The sequence below is a fragment of the Lagenorhynchus albirostris genome, chromosome 10 (genome assembly GCF_949774975.1).
Source record: "Lagenorhynchus albirostris chromosome 10, mLagAlb1.1, whole genome shotgun sequence".
Classification (NCBI taxonomy): Eukaryota; Metazoa; Chordata; class Mammalia; order Artiodactyla; family Delphinidae; genus Lagenorhynchus; species Lagenorhynchus albirostris.
The window spans coordinates 31,386,429-31,411,468 of record NC_083104.1 but is presented as its reverse complement, the minus strand read 5'-3'; the positions used below and the strand labels follow the sequence as shown (position 1 = coordinate 31,411,468).

At 44.7% G+C, this 25,040-nt stretch overlaps 1 protein-coding gene across 6 annotated transcripts in view; it reads left to right on the top strand.

The window, feature by feature from the left end:
* The window catches only part of FLNB (filamin B), a 138,559-nt gene that overhangs the window by 59,557 nt on the left and 53,962 nt on the right, over window positions 1–25,040 (top strand). For all 6 annotated transcript variants that reach the window (XR_009542741.1, XM_060161479.1, XM_060161482.1 and 3 more), the window contains exons 4-16: window positions 1,707–1,854; window positions 10,972–11,090; window positions 11,909–11,986; window positions 12,892–13,054; window positions 13,613–13,810; window positions 16,588–16,725; window positions 18,375–18,501; window positions 19,470–19,606; window positions 21,042–21,235; window positions 22,247–22,360; window positions 22,954–23,097; window positions 23,351–23,474; window positions 23,989–24,149. Coding sequence is in view for 5 of the 6 variants with exons in the window: in XM_060161479.1 (XP_060017462.1) it covers window positions 1,707–1,854; window positions 10,972–11,090; window positions 11,909–11,986; window positions 12,892–13,054; window positions 13,613–13,810; window positions 16,588–16,725; window positions 18,375–18,501; window positions 19,470–19,606; window positions 21,042–21,235; window positions 22,247–22,360; window positions 22,954–23,097; window positions 23,351–23,474; window positions 23,989–24,149 (1,845 nt within the window). In the remaining variant the exon portion in view is untranslated. The remainder of the gene's footprint in view (window positions 1–1,706; window positions 1,855–10,971; window positions 11,091–11,908; window positions 11,987–12,891; window positions 13,055–13,612; window positions 13,811–16,587; window positions 16,726–18,374; window positions 18,502–19,469; window positions 19,607–21,041; window positions 21,236–22,246; window positions 22,361–22,953; window positions 23,098–23,350; window positions 23,475–23,988; window positions 24,150–25,040) is intronic.

Below are 25,040 nucleotides of genomic sequence, written 5' to 3'. Positions count from 1 at the left end.
AACAGAACTTGGAAATTGAATATGTCTTGGATACCGTCTACAGTAGCCACATTGCTTAGTTGAGGTCCAATCTTCTAAGCCCTTCCAAGGAGTTTAAATAGCAACCCCTGACACTGTGACTCCCATGTTCAAAGACTCAATCAAGAAAAGTTGTGGGTAGCCAGTGCCAGGGGATGGATGACCTCATTACAGGCTCCATTAAGGTCTTGAGTTGGTATTCAGAGCTGAGTTCAGTGTATTTGTAACAGGATCCCTTGGGAGGTAGAAAATCTTGCCTATATTTCTTTGGTTTGGTTTTGGCATCATGTCTCTTCTCCAAGGCCCATTCCTTGGCTCTTCCACCCTCAGGAAGTGGTATGATATGTTTTTCGTCTCCCCTTAAACCAAAACCCATCTCCTTTTGGCATTCATGTGATGTTGGCAGTGTGTAAAGTTGTTGAAGGAGCTGCCTAGGAGAAATGCCAAATCAACGTACATCCTACATTTTACAAAACGTATTGGAGGCGACTGTACCAACCCAAATAGCTGTTTTGTTGCTGCAGGCTAATTATCAGAATGTTTCCTCTTTTCTTTTTTACCATGGAGTGGGGGAAGCTGGGTACATATGTTGTTTATCTGCATTTGGTTGACCTGTTCATGAGACAGAGTCTTCTGAGGAGGTGTGGCTTACCTCTTGGTGGCAGGAGAAGTTTTTGTGCTGTTTAGGGCTGGGTCAGCTGGTGGAACTGGGACTGTGACACCTTCAGGGAGGCCACCTGTCCAGCACAGGTCAAATCTTGCTCCTAATCTGAATGTCAGGAGAAAATTTCCCCTTTCCTATTTTTTAAATGGCTTTTAATGTATTGAGACCTGTCTTAACTCAGTCTGCTATAACAATACCATTGACTGGGTGGCTTAAACAACAGACATTTATTTCTCAGTTCTAGAACTTGGGAATTCCAAGATCAAGGTGCCAGGAAATACACTTCTTGGTGAGGGCTCTCTTCCTGGCTTGCAGACAGCTGCAAACTGCCTTCTGGCTGTGTCCTTACATTGAGGTGGAGAGAGAGTGAGCTCTGGTCTTTCTTCCTCTTCTTATAAGGGCACTAATCCCATCGTGGGAGCTCCACCCTCATGATCTCATCTCATCTAGACCTACTTACCCCCAAAGGCCCTACTTCTTAATACCATCACACCAGGGATTAGGGTTTTAACATATGAATTTGGGGAGGACAAAAACATTCGGTGTATATTACAAGAGCACATATCTAATATGTCATTGTGTTATCTTTTTGGTTTTATTTTTTTATTAGTAGCTGAGCCAATAGAAATGCAGACAATGGATAAAAGAGCAAAGAAAAAGGCCAGTTTATCTATGCACTTTTTGGTAATATGCTTTAATCCCACGTGTTCTTATTTCTTCTTCCTTTCTTGATATAGCTTATCTTTTCTGGAAAAAGGAGTGAGTGGCCTTTTCTTTTTTTTCAGGGTGGGGAGGTATGAACCTCTGGAAATTACGTATAGAATTGTCTGGAGAGGGTCCTCAGCTTCCAAAGGGGATGGTGACACTTTTAAAAGGTTAAAAAAAAACAACCGATTTTGCCATGCCAGTTTGATGTAGTTTCACTTTATTGAGAGTAGTGTTTGCTTTAAGAGATTTTTGCAAAAACTTCTATAGTTGCAAAGTGATATGTTCTGGGTGTTCATCTACCATGTCGTTATTCTAGGTCATCACTCCTGAAGAAATTATTCACCCGGATGTGGATGAGCACTCGGTGATGACTTACCTGTCCCAGTTCCCCAAAGCCAAGCTCAAGCCAGGGGCTCCTCTTAAACCGAAACTCAACCCCAAGAAAGCCAGGGCCTATGGCAGAGGTAAGCACTGGTCATGTTGGATTTGAGGCTTGTCCTCTAGTCTTGATTATTGAGAATCAAGAATGTATAGGCTTCACGGGCTTCCCTGGTGACACAGTGGTTGAGAGTCCGCCTGCTGATGCAGGGGATACGGGTTCGTGCCCCGGTCCGGGAAGATCCCACATGCCGCGGAGCGGCTGGGCCCGTGAGCCATGGCTGCTGGGCCTGCGCGTCCGGAGCCTGTGCTCTGCATCAGGAGAGGCCACAACAGTGAGAGGCCTGCGTACCGCAAAAAAAAAAAAAAAAAAAAAAAGAATGTATAGGCTTCATACTTAAAGACACCCCAGGCCTCCTGTGTCAGATGTTTTCTACCTAAAGGTCCATTTGTTTATGACCATCTTTTTCTGCCTTGTGAAGTTAGGCTTTCAGAAACGCTGCTGCTTTAATGTGATGGAGACTGATGTTGCTTTGTGACTTGGGTGCAGTAACCCTGGGATGAAGAAAGGACTATTGTTCCCATTTTTCAGATGAGGAATCAGAGGCCCCATCCACAGAGGAAAGGGGAGGTTGGGGTGGAGGGAAGAGGGGGTGGGGGAGGTCCCCCAGATTACCATGGTGGGGTGGGGCAGGAGCCTGGGTCTTCTGGCTGCTGATTCATTTCTCCTTCAGTTATGCTAAAGCTGCTGCAGGTTTCCAGATGCAGTGGGAGCTATTGTTAACCCCTGGCAGATACTTCCTTGCTAAGACATCCTGTTTATGCTCTCCTAGCCAGCTGCCACGGAGTGTTCTGCTCAGACCGTTAGAGTGGGTCAAAGGCATTTTGAGGAATTTGGTTTTCTGGTTGGCACCTGACTTAAAGAGAACAGTTGCATTTCAGCCCAGTGTGGATTCTGGTAAAGTACAGAAAAAGTACAGCAAGATACAATTTGTTCCCTTTTCTGTGGCAAGGGGGAAAAGTGCATTCTATTTCTTCATTTTCATAATTACAGTTAGGATAACATTTACACACACAAAGTATTTTGTATGTCCTCTCCTAGAATCTACAGTTCTTAACATGCTAATGTGGTCTCTCGCCCCATGTGTGTATGTGTGTGTGCATGTGTGTGATTGTTGAATTATTTGAAAATAATTTGCTGGCATGGTAACAATTCACTCCTCAGTGCGTCAGCCAAGTCTCTCGTAAGAATAGGACATCCTCTTTTGTAACCACAGTATTCATTATCACACATAAGAAAATGAACAATAATTTCATGACAACTAATATCCAGTTTATATTCAAGTTTCTCTCTTGTCCTACGATTGTCTTTTACAGTTTTTCTCGTTTTACAAACCAAGATCTGATTAAGATTCACTTTCTACATTTGCTTATTGTTTTATCTTAGACTCTTAATCTAGGATAATTTCCGCTTTCTTGTTTTTCTTAAAATGACATTGACTTTGTAAACATCCAGAGCTCTTGTCTATGTACTCATTCCCTTTGAAGATAGCATTGCCCTACTTGGCATCAGCTTAGTCTCTCTTTCTTTCTTTTTTTTTTTTTTTTGGCATGCCATGAGGCATGCAGGATCTTAGTTCCCCAACCAGGGATAGAACCCATGCCCCCTGCAGTGGAAGCACGGAGTCTTAACCACTGCACCGCCAAGGAAGTCCCAGCATCAGCTTAGTCTTGAGATGACACACGACCAGGGCAGTGGTGCTGACCGTGTGCTGTTCTCAGCCTCAGTATCCAAGTCCTTCTCATCTGTCTTTTTAGCATGATTTAGACCAGAGGACAGATAGTTCTGGAAGAGACCCACTTAACCGTTTGAAGTCTTTTTGGCAATGAGGTGGAGTCTGTGCAATAATTTGTGTTATATGGAGACTGGGGACTTTGTTTGAAGCCCTCCCCGCAGTGCGGTCAGTTGAAGGTTGGCATGTCCACACTTGCTTTAAAAGTGCTTCTCTAAGCTATAACCAAAGACGGTGACTGGAATAAGGAATCTGATTTGAAAGGTTATTCTTCCTTAAAGGCAAAAAAGCTGCAAACAGCCGAATCGCCTGTCAACAAAATTGGTCAAATGGATTGAATCTAATCAAGGCATAAAGTGCTTGTTTGCAATAACCTTATCACTGGCCGTCATGTTTCCCCATTGTTAATATGAAACAGTTTCCTTTCATGGTGCTGTTTTCTAGAAAATGACCTCTTGCTGCAGTCAAGGAATGTGGCTAGTCATTGCCATTTCCTTCATCTGCCTCTTTATAAGTTGTATGCACTTAGGTAGGAAACATATACACACACATATGTATGCATATGTGTGTATTCTTTGCATTTTTTTGTTGTGGTAAAATACGTATAACACAACATTCACTAATTTAACTATTTTTAGATGTACCATTCAGTGTCATTAAGTACATTCATACATTCACTGTGTTGTGAGACCATCACCACTATTCATCTCCAGAGTTTTTGCATCTTCCCAAACTGAAACTCTGTATCCATTAAACAGTAACTCTCCATCCCCACCTCCCCCCAGGCCCTGGCAGGCACCTTTCTACTTTCTGTTTCTATGAATTTGCCAACTCTAGGTAGTCATAAGTGATCTCATACAGTATTTGTCTTTTTGTGTTAGGCTTACTTCATGTAGCATGGTGTTTTCAAGGTTCATCCATGTTGTTACATGTATCAAAATTTCATTCCTTTTTAAAGCTAAGTAATACTCCATTGTATACATATTCCACATTTTGTTTATCCATTTTTCTGTCAATGGACATTTGGGTTGTTTCTACCTTTTAGCTATTGTGAATAATACTGCTGTGAACATGGGTATATAAGTATCTGAGTCCGTGCTTGCGGTTTTGAGGGGATATACCTAGAAGTGGGTTGCTGGATCATATGGTAATTCTGTGTTTAATTTTTTTTCTTTTTAAGTAGGAAGACAAAATGGTCATTTTAGGCAGCAGGGCCACATGTGAGGCCACATGGGCAGCACCTTAGATATTACGTTGTCCATGATGAGACAAGGGGAGGGACAATTTGTTCTCTCCTATGTGGCCACATTGTTTTATTTCTGCCAACAGAACCAAGGCATAGAGAACATTTCATCTTCTGGTTTCTAAAACGGTTGGTAGGTTCGGTTTTATTTATTTATTTGTTTGTTTGTTTATTTATATACAGTATGTACTCTTTTAATTAATTAATTTAGTTATCTATTTTTGGCTGCGCTGAGTCTTCATTGGTGCGTGCGGGCTTTCTCTAGTTGCAGCGAGTGGGGGCTACTCTTTGTTGCGGTGTGCAGGTTTCGCATTGTGGTGGCTTCTCTTGTTGCAGAACACGCGCTCTAGGTGCACGGGCCTCAGTAGTTGTGGCTAGCAGGCTCAGTAGTTGTGGCCATGGGCTTAGTTGTTCCATGGCACGTGGGATCTTCCTGGACCAGGGATCGAACCTGTGTCCCCTGCATTGGCAGGCAGATTCTTAACCACTGGACCACCAGGGAAGTCCCTGATTTTTTTTTCTGTTTTGTTTTTTTTTTGCGGTACGTGGGCCTCTCACTGTTGTGGCCTCTCCTGTTGTGGAGCACAGGCTCCGGATGCGCAGGTTCAGCGGCCATGGCTCACGGGCCCAGCCGCTCCGTGGCATGTGGGCTCTTCCCGGGCCGGGGCACGAACCCATGTCCCCTGCATCAGCAGGCAGACTCTCAACCACTGCTCCACCAGGGAAGCCCGGGAAGTCCCTGTTTTATTTTATTTTGGATGTTGATCAGGTTGCAGTTACCAGCCGGTTAGCATTTGCAGATCCATTCACTGAGACCCATTAACTGAAAGGAGAGAGGGCCAGGGTGAGGTTAATCTACAGCCACAAACAGTTCTTTGTGGTGGGATCCCTTGTGGAGTTTGGTATGTTGAAAGCGTGAATGCATGAGCTAAGCAGAAACCTTTAATGAAACCTGTGTTCTGTATGGAGCAGTTGCTGTATAGTGAGCCCTCAGCACACTTCGTTCTGAATAATCCTAGGGAACAGTTGTTTCTCTGCATGGTAAGCATTAGCTCCAAAGGAGTTTACAGAGTGTGGAACGTGGTTCAGCCTCTAACCAACCATGGTTAACCAGGGTAGACAAGCCCAGTCCCCGGCTTTGGACAGTGTGCAGAGTAGGTCGTTCCTCAGGCTGTCAGAGTCAGATGGAGCGGGTATTTATAAATATTTAAATCTTTTTGTTAAATGACCTAATCATTATGTCAATTTTAAGCAAAAGAAAAATGTAGAGAGACTTCTCTGGTGGTCCACTGGTAAAGAACCTTCCTTCCAATGCAGGGAACGCAGGTTCGATCCCTGGTCAGGGAACTAGGATCCCACATGCCACAGGGCAACTAAGCCCACGCACCACAACTAGAGAGAAACCTGTGCGCCGCAACAAAGATCCCGCGTGCCTCAACTAAGACCTGATGCAGCCAAAAATAAATTAAATAAATAATAAATAACTCTTTAGGGACTTCCTGGGAGTGCAGTGGTTAAGAATCCACCTGCCAGTGCAGGGGACATGGGTTTGAGCCCTGGTCCAGGAAGATCCCACATGCCGCGGAGCAACTAAGCCCGTGTGCCACAACTACTGAGCCTGTGCAGTAGAGTCTGCAAGCCACAACTACTGAAGCCCGTGCGCCTAGATCCCGTCCTCTGCAACAAGAGAAGGCAGTGCAATGAGAAGCCCATACACCACAACCAAAAATAAATTAATTAAATAAATTTAAAAAAAATATTGGAGGTATTTCTTTCCAGCCATATGCCGAAATGAGTTCAGACTCTATATTTTCTTCAATTTGCATTTCTTACCTAACAGGGTATGAACATTATCTTGTTATATAACGATCTATCATCAATTTTTCTTAAACTAGGTTATTTATTGGAAACCTAATGTAAATCCAGGTATAGTAACAAATGACCCAATGTCTTCAACAGATCAATGGCTGAAAACTTCCCAAATTTGCCAAAAAACATAAACCTACAGATTCAAGAAGCTAAGCTAAACCCAAGCAGGATACACACACACACACACACACACACACACACACACACACACACACACACACACACACACACACAAGCCACATCTTAGACAGACTTCAAGAAACTAGACAAGCTTGAAAGCAGCAGGAGAGAAATGACATCTTACGTATGGTGGAAATATAGAATGACAGATTTCTCATCAAAAATCACAGAGGCCAGAAGGAAGTGACACAACATTTTTCACGTGCTGAAGGAAAAGGATTGTCAACCCAGAATCCTATATCCAGGGATAATATCCTTCAGGAATGAAGTGGAAATAAGACATTCTCAGATAAAGGAAAACTAAAACCATTTGTTATGGGCACATCCCCTAAAAGGATTGGGAAAGGAAATTCTCTGGACAGAAAGGAAACAATGAAAGAAGGAATTTTGGAATAACAGGAAGAGAGAACGTGATAAGCAAAAATATGGATAACTATAATAGACTTTTCTCAAAAACCACAAACTACCAAAACTCAGCCAAGATGAGATAGATAACCTGCACGGTCCTATATCCATTAAATAAACTAAATTTGTAATTTGAAAGATCTTTGGAAAGAAATCTCGGCCCAAATGATTTCACTGGAGAATTCTACCATACATGTAAAGAAGCATTAACACCAAACCTACACAATCTCTTCCAGAAAATATGAGAAGGGAATGACTTCCCAATTCATTTCATCAAGCTAGTTTTGCTCTAATAACAAAATCAGACAATGGCAGTGCCAAAAAAGAAACTGCAGACCAGTATCACTCATGAGTATAGACGTAAAAGTCCTCAATAAAATGTGAGCAAATAAAATTCAGCAATATTTAGAAAGAATTATATACATCATGACCAAGTAGGGTTTATTCCAGGGGTGCAAGGCTGGCTCATTATTAGAGAATCAGTCAACATATATTAACAGGCTAAAGAAGAAAAATCACGTGATCATATCAACTGACACAAAAAACATTTGACAAAATTCAGTAGCCATCCATGATAAGAACTCAGAAAAAAGAGGAATAGAGAAGAACTTCCTCAGTTTGAAATTTGAGTAGCCACCCCAAAAAACCTACAGCTAACATTATAATAGTGAAAGACTGAACACGTTCCCTAATATTGGGAACAAGGCAAGGATGTCCATTTTCACCACTGTTTTTCAACGTAATGATGCAGATTTTAGCCAGTCTAGTCAGGCAAGAAAAGGAAATAAAAGACGTACGTATTGGAGAGCAATAAATAAAATGTCCCTGGGCTTCCCTGGTGGCGCAGTGGTTGAGAGTCCGCCTGCCGATGCAGGGGACATGGGTTCGTGCCCCGGTCCGGGAAGATCCCACATGCCGCGGAGCGGCTGGGCCCGTGAGCCATGGCCGCTGAGCCTGCGCGTCCAGAGCCTGTGCTCCACAACGGGAGAGGCCACAACAGTGAGAGGCCCGCGTACCACAAAAAAAAAAAAAAAAAAAAAAAAAGTCCCTATTTGTAGATGACATGATTGTCTATGTAGAAAACCATAAAAAATCTATCCCCAGAAAAAAAAAATCTCCTTGAACAAATGAGTTCAGCAGGGTTACGGGATGTTAAGATCGGCATGTAAAAATCCATTGTATTTCTGTCTACCAGAATGAACACGAGGATACTGAAATTAAAAGTACCTCGCCATTTACAGTTGCTCAAAAAAAACCTGAGAAATAGGTGGAAATGTACTAAAAGATGATAGGAGTTATATGCTGAAAACTACAAAAACACTGATGAAGAAGTCAAAAAGATCTAAATAAATGGAGAGATACACTATTTTCATGGGTTGAAAAAGTAAAGATGTCATTTCTCCCCAAATTGTCATATAAGTTTAACACAATTGATAATAAAATCCCAACGAGATTTTTTTTCTATAAATATAGAAAAGACTATTATTGTAAAACATATGGAAAGACAAAAGAACTATAGTAGGGAAAGCAATTTTGAAAAAACGAGTGGGAGGATTCAGTCTACCTGCTTTCAAGCCTTATTATAAAGCTACAGAAATCAGGATTATGTGATATTGGTGGAGGGATAGACACATTGATCAATGGAACAGAATCGAGAACCCAGAAAGAGACCTACACAAATAAGCACAATTGATTCTTGACAAAGGCACAGGGGGAGCTCAGTGGAGGGAAGAGAGCCTTTTCCGCACAGGATTCAATAGCAGTTGGACATCCAGAGGCAGAGAAAATGAACCTTGGCGTAAGTCTCGCACTTGGTATAAAAATTAACTCAAAGTGGATCACAGACTTAAATGTAAAACATATAACTATAAAACTTTCAGAAAAAAAGTATAGAAGAGAATCTTTGGGATCTAGGACTGGGCAAAGAATTCCTAGACTTGACACCAAAAGCATGATCCATAAAGGGAAAAAAGAATGATCAGTTGGACCCCATCAAAGTTAAAAAGCTTAAAACATTTGTAAAAGTATGATCTGCTGAGGTCTTGGCATGGTACATGAGCATTGGACTGTGTGAGGGTTTTCTGTCAATGAAGGGTGCACTCCTGGATCACCCCACTCTGTTGCAAGATAAACTTCCTTAGCTTACGTCCTACAGGCTACCTGGACACCATCTCAAACAGAACTCAAAATGTTGCGTAGACAAAGGGCCTGAGGACTGGATTTTACTTACAAAAATTTTTTTTAAACAATTTGAAACTTTTTGCAGTTAAGAGGATGAAAGACAAGACACTTATACGTTGCTGATGGGAATGTAAAACGCTACAGCCACTCTGGAGCACAGTTTGACAGTGTTAAAAAGAACTAAACATGCAACTACTATATGACCTAGCAATTGTACTCCTTGGCATTTATCCAGAGGGATGAAAACTTATGTCCACACACACAACCCTGTGCATGAATGTTTATAGCAGCTTTATCAGTAATAGACAGCTGGAAACAACCCAGATGTCCTTCACTTGGTGAATGGTTAAACAGTAGTGCATTCATATCATGGAATATTACTCAGTGATAAAAAGAACAAACTACTGATACACGCAAAAACCTGGATGAAATTGCAGAGAATTATGCTTCGTGGAAAAAAGCTAATCCCCCAAGTTTACATGATGTGTGATTCCATTTATATGACATTTTAGAAATGATAAAATTATAGTGATGAAGAACAGATTGGTACCTTGAGAGGTTACAGAGTAGCACTCTGAGGGGGTAGCTATGAAAGGGCAACACGAGGGTTCCCTATGGGATGGAAATGTTCTGTATCTTGACTTTGTCAAGGTTAGTTCCCTTGTAGTGATGTTGTACTCGAGTTTTGTAGGATATATCCATTTGGGGAACTGGGTAATGGGCATTATTATCTCTTACACCTGTATGTGAATCTATCTCAAATTAATTTGTTCAATCATCTTAATTAAAAGTTTAATTAAAAAATAATAATCCAATTTAAAAACATTTCAAGTAATAAAAAAGTCGTCTTTATAGAATTCCCTGGTGGCCCAGTGGTTAGGACTCTGGTGCTTTCACTGTGGTGGCCCGGGTTCAGTCCCTGGTCAGGGAACTAAGATCCTGAAAGCTGCGTGGTATGGCCAAGACAAAAAACAAAAAATTCTCTTTAATAAAAAATGAGCGGGCTTCCCTGGTGGTGCAGTGGTTGAGAGCCTGCCTGCCAATGCAGGGGACACGGGTTCGTGCCCCAGTCCCGGAAGATCCCACATGCCGCAGAGCGGCTGGGCCGGTGAGCCATGGCCGCTGAGCCTGCATGTCCGGAGCCTGTGCTCCGCAACGGGAGAGGCCACCACAGTGAGAGGCCCACGTACAGCAGAAATAAAGAAAAAAAAAAGAGCCATTCTCTGCACTTCATTCGTCTTCCCCCTCAAGGCAAGCCCCACTGCTACTAGTTACCACGTCATTTTCACAGTTGTATAGCCTTTTGACCTAAGTGTGCTGAATATTTCAGAATTGGATGTTGCTTAAAGAACCAGGACAAAATTAGGGGTTTTGACCTGTTTGATTATCCTCATCACAGTTTGTCGCCGTCTCCCATGTGACAGTGGCAGAGCTGGATCCCATCTCTCAGATCCCAGAAGGAGACATGATGGGTGATAGCCTGTGTTGGGGCCTGGCCCAGCTTGTAATATGCTTGTGTAAACCTGTGACAGGAATCGAGCTCACTGGAAACATGGTGAAGCAGCCGGCCAAGTTCACTGTGGACACCATCAGCGCCGGGCAAGGAGACGTGATGGTGTTTGTCGAGGACCCAGAAGGGAACAAAGAGGAGGTATGTTGGAGGATGCTGCCTTCCCTGTCAGCATCCCATGGAGCTTGTGGAGTTTGTAACAGGCCCAGGGACTGTGCCTCCATTTGCCTCATGAAAGCTCACCACAAAAACTGTTTTTTACCAAAAGGATCCTGAGTCTTAACAGAGGTTAGAGTAACTTGCCCAAGGATTGTGCCTTGAAAAATCATATAAATTCATACCTAGGGACACAATTTTTAATATAATGAAATAAAGTATCCTTTATTTTATAAAGGATTTAGCTATTGTTACTGATAAAATACAATACAGTAAAAATACTGAGTCTCTACTCTTTTCCCATGCTGACCATTCTCTGGTTCCTCCCTCAGGGCCTTTGCACATAACTGTTTCTTTTGTCTACTCACCTTCTTAAGACTATATTTTATTCCCAGTACTTAGCACCATCTGAAGTTCTAAGCTTACTGGCATATTGTCTGTTTCTCCCACTGGGTAGGAATTGTGCCTGATTTGTTTTATTTTTGGTACCTGACACGGGGCCTGGCATTTTGTAAGGTCTTAATAACTAGTGGGCCAATAAAGGTTTAAATTAATTGCTTCATAGTCTCTCTCATCTGGAGAGTTACAGCCAGGAGACAGTGGAGTTATTCCTTTGTGCTGTGTGATTTTGTTTCTGTGACTTCAGGCTGCTTCCCTCCTGGGGCTTCCTGCAGGAGTGGTGGGGCAGAAAATAGCCAAGGCAGATTGCTGGCCTGGCAGCTTGCTGCAGGACCTTGGCTGGCATAGCATGCTTTCACTCACAGCCGGCACCTTCTCTAACTGTTGCTCATCTTCCGTCCTAGGCACAAGTGACCCCTGACAGCGATAAGAACAAGACATACTCTGTGGAGTATCTGCCCAAGGTCACCGGACTGCACAAAGTAAGATAAGACGTCATGACCTTTGCTTGGACTGCCCTTCTGAGCCTGCTTCGTTATATGTGGAAGAAGAGTGGTTTTCTTAAGTTCACTTCTGATTTTCCTTTCTGTTTATAAAAGTATCCACGTTCATTGTAGAAAATTTGGGATCCCTCCGAGTCAGACTTAACACATTAGTTACTAAGTGCAGATTGGTTGAATTTCACTAAGTCCTTTGCAATGTCATAAGATTTTTGTGACTCCACCTAGGTAACTAATAATTGTAGCTGCAAGCCTGGAGTGTAAATGCTAAGCTGTGGGTTCTTTGTCTTTAATGCTTAAGTATCCTTCTTCATGGTGCTCTGCAGCCTCTGTCAACATCGAAGCCTGGGTGCACAGAAGGCCAAATGACTATAGTGGAGGCCAGTGGCCCACCCAACCTGATAGCCCTTAAAATTTAAAAGATGAGAACTTTGACTCAAAGTTTAGATGGAAATCTGTACTGTGTCTCACATCCATGTATCTGAAAATGATCTTGGTCCCTTGAAAAATACTTTGACTCTTAGGTTTGATATTCTAGAACTGTGCATTATATTAGGGAGACAGTGGTCTCACTTGCAGCTGCCTTAAGAGTCCGTTGTCTAGAGACTGAAGTATAAGTATTTGTGTATATCCTACTATAGAGGCTAATTTAGGCATGTCTGATGTGTTTTAGTTTGCTAAAGGCGTGATGTCCCAGGCCCAGCTGTGTGACTGGTGGAGCCAGATGGGAGTCCCACTGAGGCCACTTCCCCAGGGCTCCTGGTTCCCTCACCTTTGTGTGTATGATCGGGTGGATGAACGAGAACGCTGTCGGTGTATGTGGCTTGATGCAGTGTTCTCGCTGAGCAGGAAGAAGTGATGATGTCTCACCTGCCTGTCACTTGTAGGTCACAGTCCTCTTTGCAGGACAGCACATCTCCAAGAGCCCATTCGAAGTAAATGTCGACAAGGCCCAGGGAGACGCCAGTAAAGTCACTGCGAAAGGACCGGGCTTGGAAGCTGCTGGGAACATCGCCAATAAGCCCACCTACTTTGACATCTACACAGCAGGTAACACCTCTCCTCTTGCAAAGCCTGAGATAATCCTCAGGAACCTGAAGGCTTGGGATGCCTGACGTTTCGTCTTTTAAATTGAAGAACCAACAACAAAAACAGCTTTTTCAAATGTGTTGGTTATATTCTTAGATTTTTCAAAATCAGCTTTTCATCTCTAAAATCTCATACTCAAGCTTAACTTTGATTATTATTAATAATTTCTGTATACATTTCTGACTTGGTTAAATAAATATTCCAAAGAACTAAGGTTTATGAATCATCTACTGGACCAAATTCCATGCAAGGTCCTGGGTGGGGGCTGGTAAGAAAGGGGATGAATAAACCACAATTCTTGAATTGTCAGTTTTCTTTTCAATGTAGAAAATAGAGAATGGGAGAAAAGGAAAGTTGGCTATGACCCTCCTCCCTTCCACCGGGAAACAGGTCCAGGTGTGACCCTTCTGCGTACCTCTCTGTCTCCTGCAGTTTGCATTTTCTACCTACTTTTGCCCTCCTCAGCAGGGAGCTTTCTAGAGGGTGACTTGGGCTCGTGGAATGTTCTCTGTCTGCTAGGTGCTGGCGTGGGTGACATTGGTGTGGTGGTGGAAGATCCCCAGGGGAAGAACACCGTGGAGTTGCTCGTGGAAGACAGAGGAAACCAGGTGTATCGATGTGTGTACAAACCAGTGCAGCCTGGCCCCCATGTGGTCAAGGTCTCCTTTGCTGGGGACACCATTCCCAAGAGTCCCTTCGTTGTACAGGTCGGGGAAGGTGAGTGCCAGGGGAGCTGACCACATCTGCTTCTGTCATTCAGGCTAGCTGTGCGTGACTGGGCTGTGAGGCCACGAGAATGGTCAGGGCCCAGCACTGAACTCAGGCCTGTCCCTTTGCTGCCAGGGCCCCTTTGGCTGGAAGTATCCTCAAGACATTAATACTAGTATCTACTTTGTCCTCAAGATATTAATACTAATATCTTCCTATGAGCCATGCAGTGACCTAAGTGCTTTATGTATTAACTTATTTAATCTGTCCCAAAACACTCATATTAGGATTCATGATCCTCACTGAGAGATACAGGACTGAAGCTGTTTGAGGAGGTGGCGTTTGTGGCTGATGTTAACAGCAGTGGCATTGCTGGTGCCCTGCAGCCTCCTTTACTGGCTGTTAGGCACTGAGCACACTTGCATCTAATCATGACACCAGCCAGTGTGTTGCAGGGGCTATTGTTATCCCCAGTTTGCAGGCGGAGACACAAGGCTTAGGTATCATAAGGTATCAGTGACTATGGAGTAGGCCTCAGTAGGAATAGAACCATGGTCTCTGTCAACCCCTTAACCATGCTGTTAAACTTCCTCTGCAGCCAGAAGCATGCATTTTTCTCTAATGTTAGACTGTTTCCTTCTGACTTTGTTACTCTTTTTTTTTTTTTTCCCCCAACTCTGCTACCTTTTCTAACCAATACTTGCCTCTCCCTGTTCTGTCCTCTGCATCTGCACCTGCAGACCTGGCTTCCTCTTCTGAATCCTGCCTCTGGGCCAGCCTGGACCCCGAAGCTGTTGGCTTCCTAGTTGAAAGCACTGGGCCAGAGGCATCTCGCTTGGTAAGGGCTGGTTGGTGGGGCTCCCATTGCCAGTTCTTTGTGCTGCCTGCAGTTGTCAACCGGACCTGTGCTGTTTGTGACTTTGGGAAATTATAGTGCAGGTGTTAGTACCGCTTGTCCAGCCAGACCCCAAACCCACTCTCTAATTACATTTAAACATCACTAAGACATCTCAAGATAGTGGAAAATCAGGTGGTTGCCTTCAAGCTCTTTAGTTCCATTTAGTGTTTATATGAACTGAGCGGTTATCCTTTTGATGTTGAGACTGTTGCCCATGTTCAGAATTTCCATGAGTTGTTGTTGTTGTTTTTAAAGACACATTTAAACCCTCCAAGGGAAGTCCTGTCATCCTGTTGTGACTTATTTCTGGTATGACCAACTTTTCTCCCCTTGACAAAGAAAAAAAAAACAACCCAATGTATTCAGGAGCAGAATTCCCTTTGACATAATGCAAGAAAGAATTTTGAACAGCTTTCCTAGTTCCAGTGGTGTTTTCTGACTTCCTCTCACTCATGGACGACCTTTTTCATTTCTGGCATATCCATCTGTCACTTGTATTAGTTAGTATTTAATTAATAGTTTTTCTTTTGATGTACTATACCTTCCTCCACTTAAATGATTTTAAGAAAAAAGAAGCTTTATGTCACTTTTACAATGGAAAACCAATAACCTTATGCCCATCCATGAACCACATAAAAGCATCTCTACTCCAAGGGTGTGTGTATGTCTCTTTGGGAATGTCCACCTGAGGACATTGCAGGGAGGAGGAGCCAGAGGAGGAACTATCTTCCTTCTGTAAAGAGTCTTGTCTGCTGGAGTTTGTGACCCCCCTAGCGTATAGAGAGCTGTCAGATACGCAGTGTCATGTTTGGAAAGGAGCAATGTGACATTTTACCCATTAATCTCCTGTTTCTATACTCGATGAGAAGGTAGCTCATGTTGTCAAAAAAGTCCTAGGGCACAAGGATGTCTTTTTTTTTTTTTTGCGGTACGCGGGCCTCTCACTGCTGTGGCCTCTCCCGTTGCGGAGCACAGGCTCCGGATGCACAGGCTCAGTGGCCATGGCTCACGGGCCCAGCCGCTCCGTGGCATGTGGGATCTTCCCAGACCGGAGCACGAACCCACGTCCCCTGCATCGGCAGGCGGACTCTCAACCACTGCGCCACCAGGGAAGCCCCAAGAATGTCTTTTGTCGACCTTCTGACAAACCCCATGGAACAGTTTTGTGGAACTCTTATGTAAGGAATGTTAGAAGCTACCTTTGTACTTAATTTTTAGACTTACAACTTTGGGTTTTTTAACTAGAGCTAGAATTCAAATTGAGAGTGGTGTTTATTCCTAATTGTTGCATTTATAGCTGCCCACATTCTGAGGACCTTGTAACAGACAGCACTGAAATGTTTGTCTGCCTTGGCAGAGGTGGGGTTGACCTGGTCTTTTTTTGAGCTATCCTCTGGCTCTTCCTGCGGAAGACAGCAACATTTAGACTTAGAAACGGCTGATCTAAAGTTTGGAACAAGGTCAGATGTTTTCAAGTGCTCCATTTTCCAAGTAGACCCAGTCTTCCCAATTACTGGGCCCTTGAGTATGGCAATGAGGTTTGAACAATGTCCAGCCCTAGGTCTTAACTCTCTTTCACCACCAAGAGGATAAACGCCAGAATTCAGCCACTACCAGGAGCCCAGCAAATCCACGCTGTGCTCTCCTGCTTTCTTTGCCAAAGTAATTTTTCCCCAGTCCCTGTGCAGTGTGCCCGGACAAAGTTATGTTGTGTCTTTATTTGCTAGCCTGGTGTGCTCCCTGAATGGGACCCCTGCTCTCAGACAGCTGCTGCATACTCTTTGTGTAAAGCAAACATTTTCTTGGCGGGTGGCTCAAAGTTACCTTGGCTTGCTCAACTCGGACTAAAGAATGAAAGGTTGAATTGATGTTGAAACTGTGCTTGCAGCCTGTAATCCAAATGCCTGCCGGGCCAGTGGCCGAGGCCTACAGCCAAAAGGCATTCGCATCCGAGAAACTGCAGACTTCAAGGTTGACACCAAAGCTGCTGGAAGTGGAGAGCTCGGCGTAACCGTAAAGGGTCCTAGTAAGTGCTCCTTTGTTTCCCCATCTCAGGTATGATTTCGGCCAGCTTTGCAGCCATGGATCATTGCACAGCCAGTTCTGATCAATTTATCCCAGAGAGCTGTGTCAAAGATTTGAGGCTCTCAGGGCTCCATGCAGAAGGAAACAGTGATCATTTAATAATGTCTGCCCTGGATGTGGGAACAGTGGTGGCTTGACAGCCTCATGTTATTTTAAGGCTTCTGGGAATAGAAATAAATAATGGAGTTAGAACAGCAACATGAAGTGGCCCCTTTTCTTTTCTTTGAGGAAACCTAGGCTCAGAGAGGAAGGGTCTTGACCAAGGTCACATAGCTTGTAAGCATCTGAGCTGGAATTCAAGCCCAGTTTCCAAAGCCAGTAATTTTCCCTCTACAGGTTACATTTTATAAAGGATGAAATGATGTCAGGTACTTAATTACTATGATCATTGCTTATAGAAGGAGGATAATTCCCTAAGATTAAGTTTTCTTTGTAGATTAATGCCATTTGTGGAAGAGTGCCTTGCACCCTACAGCTCATTCTTGCTCTGTCTTGGGAAAGGAGACAGAGAGCAGGAAGACGGGTATCTGCTCCATCCTCCAGTTTTCCCCCAGATCAGAGAAGCAGCTCAGCATTTCTAGTTGCAGGTGCAGCAGCCTTGGCCGTTTCACTTCCAAGCTTTGTGGAATCTTCAGCTTCCTGCTCCAGGACTGCTCTCACTCTTTGTGTTCCTAACAGGCTGGGGCAGGAGTGTTCTGAGCTCCAGAAAGTTAATGTTTGATCTCAGAGCACCGAGCTTTGGGGCAGGCAGTGCCCTGAGGGCAGCCGAGGCTCTAGACTGCCCAGACCTGGTGTCAGGCTGCTCTGAGGCTGCCCGCCCCCCTTGGCTTGTTGTTACAGGGACTGAGGAGGCGTGTTTTTTCTGACCTTGGATTCTTGCTTTACTAAATGGCTTTCCCAGCCAAACTTCAGGGCTCAACATAAAACAAGTTCCTGCCTGATGGCTCAGTCTGGAGTTTGTGGGGTAGCCTCTAAAACCTGTCCTCTTGGAGACAGCATATAAGAGCTTTCTCGCTTTCATTATCTGGCTTTAGTTGAAAAGGATATACCGGGATACTAACCTCAGCCTCATGCCAAATACTCCTAAGGGTTTGCTCCCTCTCCAGTTTTTGTGGGCGGCTAAAATGGGTGGCTTCTTTCTTTTTTGGCTGCGTGAAGCTGCGTGCGGGCTTTCTCTAGTTGTGGCGAGTGGGGTCTACTTTTCGTTGTGGGGCGTGGGCTTCTCATTGCAGTGGCTTCTCGTTGCAGAGCACAGACACTAGGTGTGTGGGCTTCAGTAGTTGCAGCATGTGGGATCAGTTGTGGCACGTGGGCTTCAGTACTTGTGGCATGTGGGCTCAGTAGTTGTGGCTTGCAGGCTGTAGAGCACAGGCTCAATAGTTATGGTGCACGGGCTTAGTTGCTCCGCAGCATGTGGGATCTTCACAGACCGGGGCTCAAACCTGTGCCCCCTGCACTGGCAGGTGGATTCTTAACCACTGTGCCACCAGGGAAGCCCCCTGGATATCGCTGTCTTTCTGTCCTTGTCTTGTGGATTCTCGTTCTGAGCCTAGGATTGCATTGGAAAGATGGTGTGCTTCCTTCCCACAGAGGGTCTGGAGGAGCTGGTGAAGCAGAAAGGCTTTCTGGATGGAGTGTATACATTTGAGTATTACCCCAGCACCCCGGGGAAATATAGCATCGCCATCACATGGGGGGGACACCACATTCCAAAGAGGTGAGTCTCCAGCTGGAGTTGCGTCTTCTCCAGAGGCATGCTTGGCCCAGGGCAGATTCATGGTGGCGGCTTCCTGGGCTGCAGGAGGGAAAGAGAGCTGCTTTGTTGAAAGCTTTCTTTTTTTTCTTTTTTCAGAGCAGCACACAGACATTTGGCCTGTTCTCAAAAGCAGCAGAAAGTCGCTGTGGTTTCAGCTGCCTTGCTTTAAATCAAATGCTGTCGGTTTGGGGCTGGTGGGAGGCAGAAGGCCAGAAGGAACAGTAATACAGAGCAAATGGGCTGAGTGTCTATATCCTTTATATATACTGCGATTCTCCTTTCACTGTGTGCCTCTGTTCGAGAATGCCATGGATAAAATGTCAAAATCTGCTATGGTTTACATTAAAATCCTCTGCGTGAGTGTGGTCAGGAACCGAGGGACACGGTCTACAGCTTTGCCTTGTGGGCTTCAGTTGCCTTCCCTGCATTCACATACTTTCCAGCTTTCCTGGGGGCAACTTTAAACTCTGAATAAATTCAGTTTACTTTGAGAAATATCTGGGCATATTATAAGTTTCTGAGAATCTAAGCAAACTTTTAAGAATCTCCTGTGCCAAAGTTAAAGCACATTCATTCACGTATGAGATAAAGCCTAGTCAACCTAGTTTTCTTGTTATAGCATAAGCAGCAGATAGAAAAGTATGCATTCTCTTAGCCTTCCCGGGCTCACAGTCTGGTAAGCCCTGCACACAAAAGGTAAATGACCAGGATAGTGCAAGGCAGTGTGGCTTGAAGCAGCCCCATTACATGATATTGTTGACATAACAGTGGTGGGGGAACCTGCTTGGCTGGAGGAAGGGCTTGGCTGGAGATTGGGACTGCAGGGAAAAGTATCAGGCCAGTGGAAAGAATATGTGTAAAGAGCTTATAGCTGTACGTAGCCCCTTCTTTGCTCCTCTTTAATGGTTCCTCTGTTCCTTTTCTTCTAGCCCCTTTGAAGTTCAAGTTGGCCCTGAAGCAGGCATGCAGAAAGTCCGTGCATGGGGCCCTGGCCTCCATGGCGGGGTTGTTGGGCGGTCGGCGGACTTCGTGGTAGAGTCAGTTGGTTCTGAGGTGGGGTCTCTGGGTGAGTGGAAGCAGCTTTTGGTGAGCTGAGATTGCAGGGTACCTGGATTATGTGTCAGGCTGTGTATTGAGGCCTCCTCTCAGCCTCACTCCCCGGGGCTTCCTGGCCGCCTGACCATCTGAGTCCACCTCTGGGTACTGCTGTGGAATTGCAGTTCCCATCTCCCCCTGACCTTCCAGCTGCCCTCTGCCTCTGGCACCAGCATTCATTCATCCACTACACCTTGAGGGCAGAGGCCTTTTATGGATGTTGTGTCTAAAACAGCGCCAGGAACACAGTAGGCACACGGCAGATATTACTGACTGATCCTGAGTTTAGATCAGTGAATGAATTTTGCTCAAACTAGAAATTTGGGGAGTAAATACTCTTTGGAGCATAACTGAGTATATTTTAAGTAAACGTCTGATGTATATATGATCATTTTAGAACAATGGTCAGCACCTCTCTCTCTGTAAAGGACCAGATAGCAAATATATCAGTACTGCGGGTCATATTCTCTCTGTCGCAACTATATGACTGCCTTGTAGCGTGAAAGCAGCCATAGAAAATCCGTAGGTGAGGGAGTATGACTGTGTTCCTTATCAGCAAAAACAGGCAGTGGGTCAGATTTGGCCCAGCGGCCAAAGTTTGAGGACCTCTTTGTTAGCTAATAGAAATAAGCAAAGAGGGGAAAAGAGGAAATCACATTGAACTTTTCCTTTTAGAGAAATAATAAACATCTTAGTATTGGGCTGGCCAAAAAGTTCTTTCGGGTTTTCCGTAAGATGTTATGGAAAAACACGAATGAAGTTTTTTTGCCAATCCAGTATATCCTTGTAGACTAGAGGTAATATTAAGCCTTTAGGTATATCCTTGCAGACTTTTTCCTTGTACATAGGCATACAAATATTGATCTGCTGCAAAAATACCTGGGGGTAGCCTTTATATCTTTCTGCCTCAGGCAAATATAGAATATGTCTTGATTTCCCATGGCTTCTGTGGAATTACAGTGCATCGATATAGCTACTGTTAGGCTCTCTAGTTATTTCCAGAGTTTTGCTATAAAAACAATGCTGTATATATATCCTTGTATCTAACTGTTTACACACATCCTTGGTTACTTCCTTCAGATAAAAGCCCAGCAGTGGATTTGGTGGGACAAAGGATGGGCATTGTTTTAAGGCTTTTGGCTTGTGTTGCCATATTGCCAACAGAAAGATTTGCTGGTTGACCTTCCTCTTTGACGATGTTTAAAAAAAAAAAAAGTATAAAATCCAACCTTCTGTCTCTAGTGAAGACTCAGTAGGCTTGGTTTTGTGGGAAAGGGACCTAAACAGATTTCAATCTTCTGGCTAACACTTGGTTTTCAGGGAGGCGGAGGGAGTGGGTTAGTAGTAACCCAGACTAGATACCTTCCGCCATGTAACCAGGGGGATCCTCCCACCCTATCCCCCAGGGTTTGCCATTGAAGGCCCCTCCCAGGCAAAGATTGAGTATGATGACCAGAACGACGGATCGTGTGATGTCAAGTACTGGCCCAAGGAGCCCGGTGAATATGCCGTTCACATCATGTGTGACGATGAGGACATCAAAGACAGTCCCTACATGGCCTACATCCACCCCGCCTCGGGAGACTACAACCCGGATCTGGTGAATCAACTTGTCATGTTCTGTGTTCTCTTCTCTGGCTCCTGGCACTCCTCCCAGTGCCCACAGAGTTGCCTTGAGCAGCATGTGGAGAAATCGCAGAGGAGAGCCTTTGAGAGCTTAGGAAGGAAAAAGGCCTGAATTAGAAGCCTGGTAGTACCTCTTAGTACATTTGTAACATGGGGCACGTAACTTACCTCTCTGACTCTATCAAATGGGAATGATACGAGTATCTGCCTCTTAGAGTTTCTCTCATGATTCAAGGAGGTAATGTGAATGAAGACAGCCCTTAGAACAGTGCCTGGCCCGCAGAGGGGGCTCTGTAAGCTGCTATTTTCTCGCAACCCTGAGCATCATATTTCAGTCTTGCCACTTGCTATAGTTATTATTTCAAGGTGATCCATAGATAAAGGTTTTAAAATTTTCCTCCCCAGCTCCCCTTCTCTTAAATTGGAGCAGTGTTTGCAAGAGCTTCTCTCAAACATTTAGCAAGCTGATTAGCATCAAGTCTGAGCCAGCCTGGCTGACAGGAGGAAGCCCTTGCCCCCGCCCTGTGTGCTGCTGTTGGCCCACCTGGACAGCTGACCGTAGGGTGACATCAGTCCAGGCTGGCAGCTGCTCGTCTTTGGCCAACTGCTGGTCCTTTACTCTCTGGGGCTGCAAACTTTTGGAGTGTTGTCAGTGGGAGAGGTTCTGAGCCCTCACAAAGCAGGAGCATTGAAACTGGAGGTGGGCATGGCTGGAGGTCCCTGCCCCGGTTACTGCACAGATTAAGGCAGGGAGCACAGGCCAGTTTGGGGCCTGGTTTTACAGACTTTTTCTCCTGCATGTTTTTATTTTTAAGTCCCAGCCTACTTTAGCATTTTCCTTCCCATAACCATCCTATTATGTAGGTACTGTGAAGCCAGACACAGTTGTTTTCCTTTTCTCCCATTTCCTGGTTACCAGTCTTCTGATAGGAGCACAGTTAGGGCATTACACAGAAAGAGAATCACTATTGGCCCTTTGCCCCAGGTTCAAGCATACGGGCCAGGTTTGGAGAAATCTGGCTGCATCGTCAACAATCTGGCCGAGTTCACCGTGGATCCTAAGGCTGCCGGCAAAGCTCCCTTAAAGATATTTGCTCAGGTAAGTTTCTAGGGACGACCTGTGCAGGTAATTGTCAGGTAACAGGATCCATCCACGTAATGGAAAGTCGCTCGGTCCATCTGCTCCTCAGTTTCCTCATCCACACACTGCGAATAACAGTGTTTATTTTGTAGGGTTTATGTGAGGACTGAATGAGATTCTAACATGTAAAGCAAGGGGCAAATTTTTATGATTTGTGCTCCGTGGAAATGAGGCTTGATTGTTTCAGATTTCCCTGTAAATGTCCTTCAGTGTGGCTGAAGCTACTCACACTGTGATGGGAGGGTTTGTAAACAAGGGTTTGTCAAATATATCTATCTAATTTAATTGAATTTGGCCCAAGGATTTAAATGCAGGAATTAAAATTAAGAAGCACTGAGGGACCATGGCTTTCTTTTGGGACCGTTTTCTCTTAGTAAGTAAAAATGCGTACATGCATGTAGTGTTTTATCACTTGTGTTCATAGGTGCTGTCATAGGTGTTCCATGAGATTTTGTGGGATGAGTGAGCAGTGACTTGGTTGTCTTGGGAGGCCACAGTGGATGGAGACAGTGTGAGGGTCAGCTCTGTTCTTAGCCTCTGCCCTTCTGCAGGACGGGGACGGCCAGCCCATTGACATCCAGATGCAGAGCCGGATGGATGGCACCTACGCTTGCTCGTACACCCCGGTGAAGCCCATCAAGCACACCATTGCCGTGGTCTGGGGAGGTGTCAACATCCCGCACAGCCCTTACAGGGTAGGTTGTGAGGTGAAACCTTGGTCGTGGTAATGAAAAAGCCCAGTCCTGAGGCCAGTCTGGACTCCATGCTTGATGGCCAAGGCAAATATATGGAAAGACCCATGCTTGGTGGGCCTTGGAAGATGGAGTGGCCCAAAGGGCCGAGTGCCGTAGATTGCCCAGAAGTATAACATTCTAACAACTGAGAGTGTCTTTACTGGATCCACGGGGAGAAGAACTTGATTACAACTTTTCTCCCCGTCCTCTCTAGGTCAACATCAGGCAGGGTAGCCATCCCCAGAAGGTCAAAGTGTTTGGGCCAGGAGTGGAGAGAAGTGGACTGAAGGCGCATGAACCTACTCACTTCACAGTGGACTGTACCGAGGCTGGCGAAGGTGAGAGGGGGCTTCACCCGACTCGGTGCTCATTGTTTCTTGGGGAAGAAAGTTCTCTTTGTAACGTTTCATGGGTAATGAACTTTGAACCAGGAGATAGTAACCCACCTGAATAGGTAATTGTTCATCTGATGAGCCTGTGTGTCAGTTCCGTGGTGATACCTCGAGGCTGGCGAAGGTGAGAGGGGGCTTCACCCGACTCGGTGCTCATTGTTTCTTGGGGAAGAAAGTTCTCTTTGTAACGTTTCATGGGTAATGAACTTTGAACCAGGAGATAGTAACCCACCTGAATAGGTAATTGTTCATCTGATGAGCCTGTGTGTCAGTTCCGTGGTGATACCTTTGCTAATCCTCCGTTCTGTCTGCAAAACCATTATTTAAATACCATCCCTTTCTCAGGTTTCTTACTGGAAACTTCCCAGTTGCTTTTCTGGGGTGTGAGCCTGAGCTGGAAGTGATTGCATGGGACGTGCTGTTTCTCGTAAACCGGTGCTAATAAGCTGGTCTGTTCCAGGTGATGTCAGCGTCGGCATTAAATGTGATGCCCGGGTGTTAAGTGACGATGAGGAAGACGTGGATTTTGACATTATTCACAACGCCAATGACACGTTTACTGTCAAATATGTGCCTCCTGCCGCCGGGCGATACACCATCAAAGTTCTCTTTGCCTCTCAGGTATGTGTTTGGACTTGGGTTCTTTCTGGCCACCTGTGTTCATATTTCCTTTTTGCTTTTTTCAGCAACAGGGAAGGTGTCTTGAGAACTCTGCCCAATAGTTTTCCTCTCTGCTTCCTTAAAACCAAGAAGGAACAAACATACCCAGAACTAAAATTGTACCACTTTCTAACAAAAGTGGGGCCGTGTAGTCAGTGGTTAAAAGCCAGACTCTGGAAAGAAATTGGATCATTACAAACTTTCATCCGGTTTTTGAATGAAACGTAATTCGTTTCTAGATGTGTGCTATACTTCCTCTGCAATGATGACCTTGGCCTCAGGCTTTAAACTTTTCTAGGGAGAGGGGTTTTGAATTTCAGATAGAATTCATATTTACATGTGATAATGAAGACAAGAAGGCGCAGTACCCTGAAACAGGGAATAGTGGAATCCTGGTGATTCAGATTCATCTTACGTAAAGATAGGGACCTCAGGAGAAAGGTCTGTGCCTTAAAGGTATTGGTCTTGAGTTGGCTTCATCCACTTAACCTGTTCTGCCTTTATTCTGAAAGATTCTTTTTGAAGAATTGCAGTCATTGCATTTATAATCAATTCCTTGCATTCCTCAAACCCTAGCTCTCTGTTGTCCCTGGAGGAATGTCCCTTTCCTTCCTCCGACCCCGTGTATTATTGTTGTTTGGGGTTTTATTTTTGGTAGTATTTTGTATCCTAAGTACTCAGCATTTGGTGTCGAAGGCTGAGAGTTGTCTGAGTGGTTTGTGGAAACCCATCCTTTAGCTGTGATGTCAGGGATCCAGGTATTCATGAGTGACCACTGATGGCCCTTACCTGATGCTAGCGCCTGAAGACTTGACCAGTGGTGACGGAAGTTGCTCACCATCTGCTAGAGTG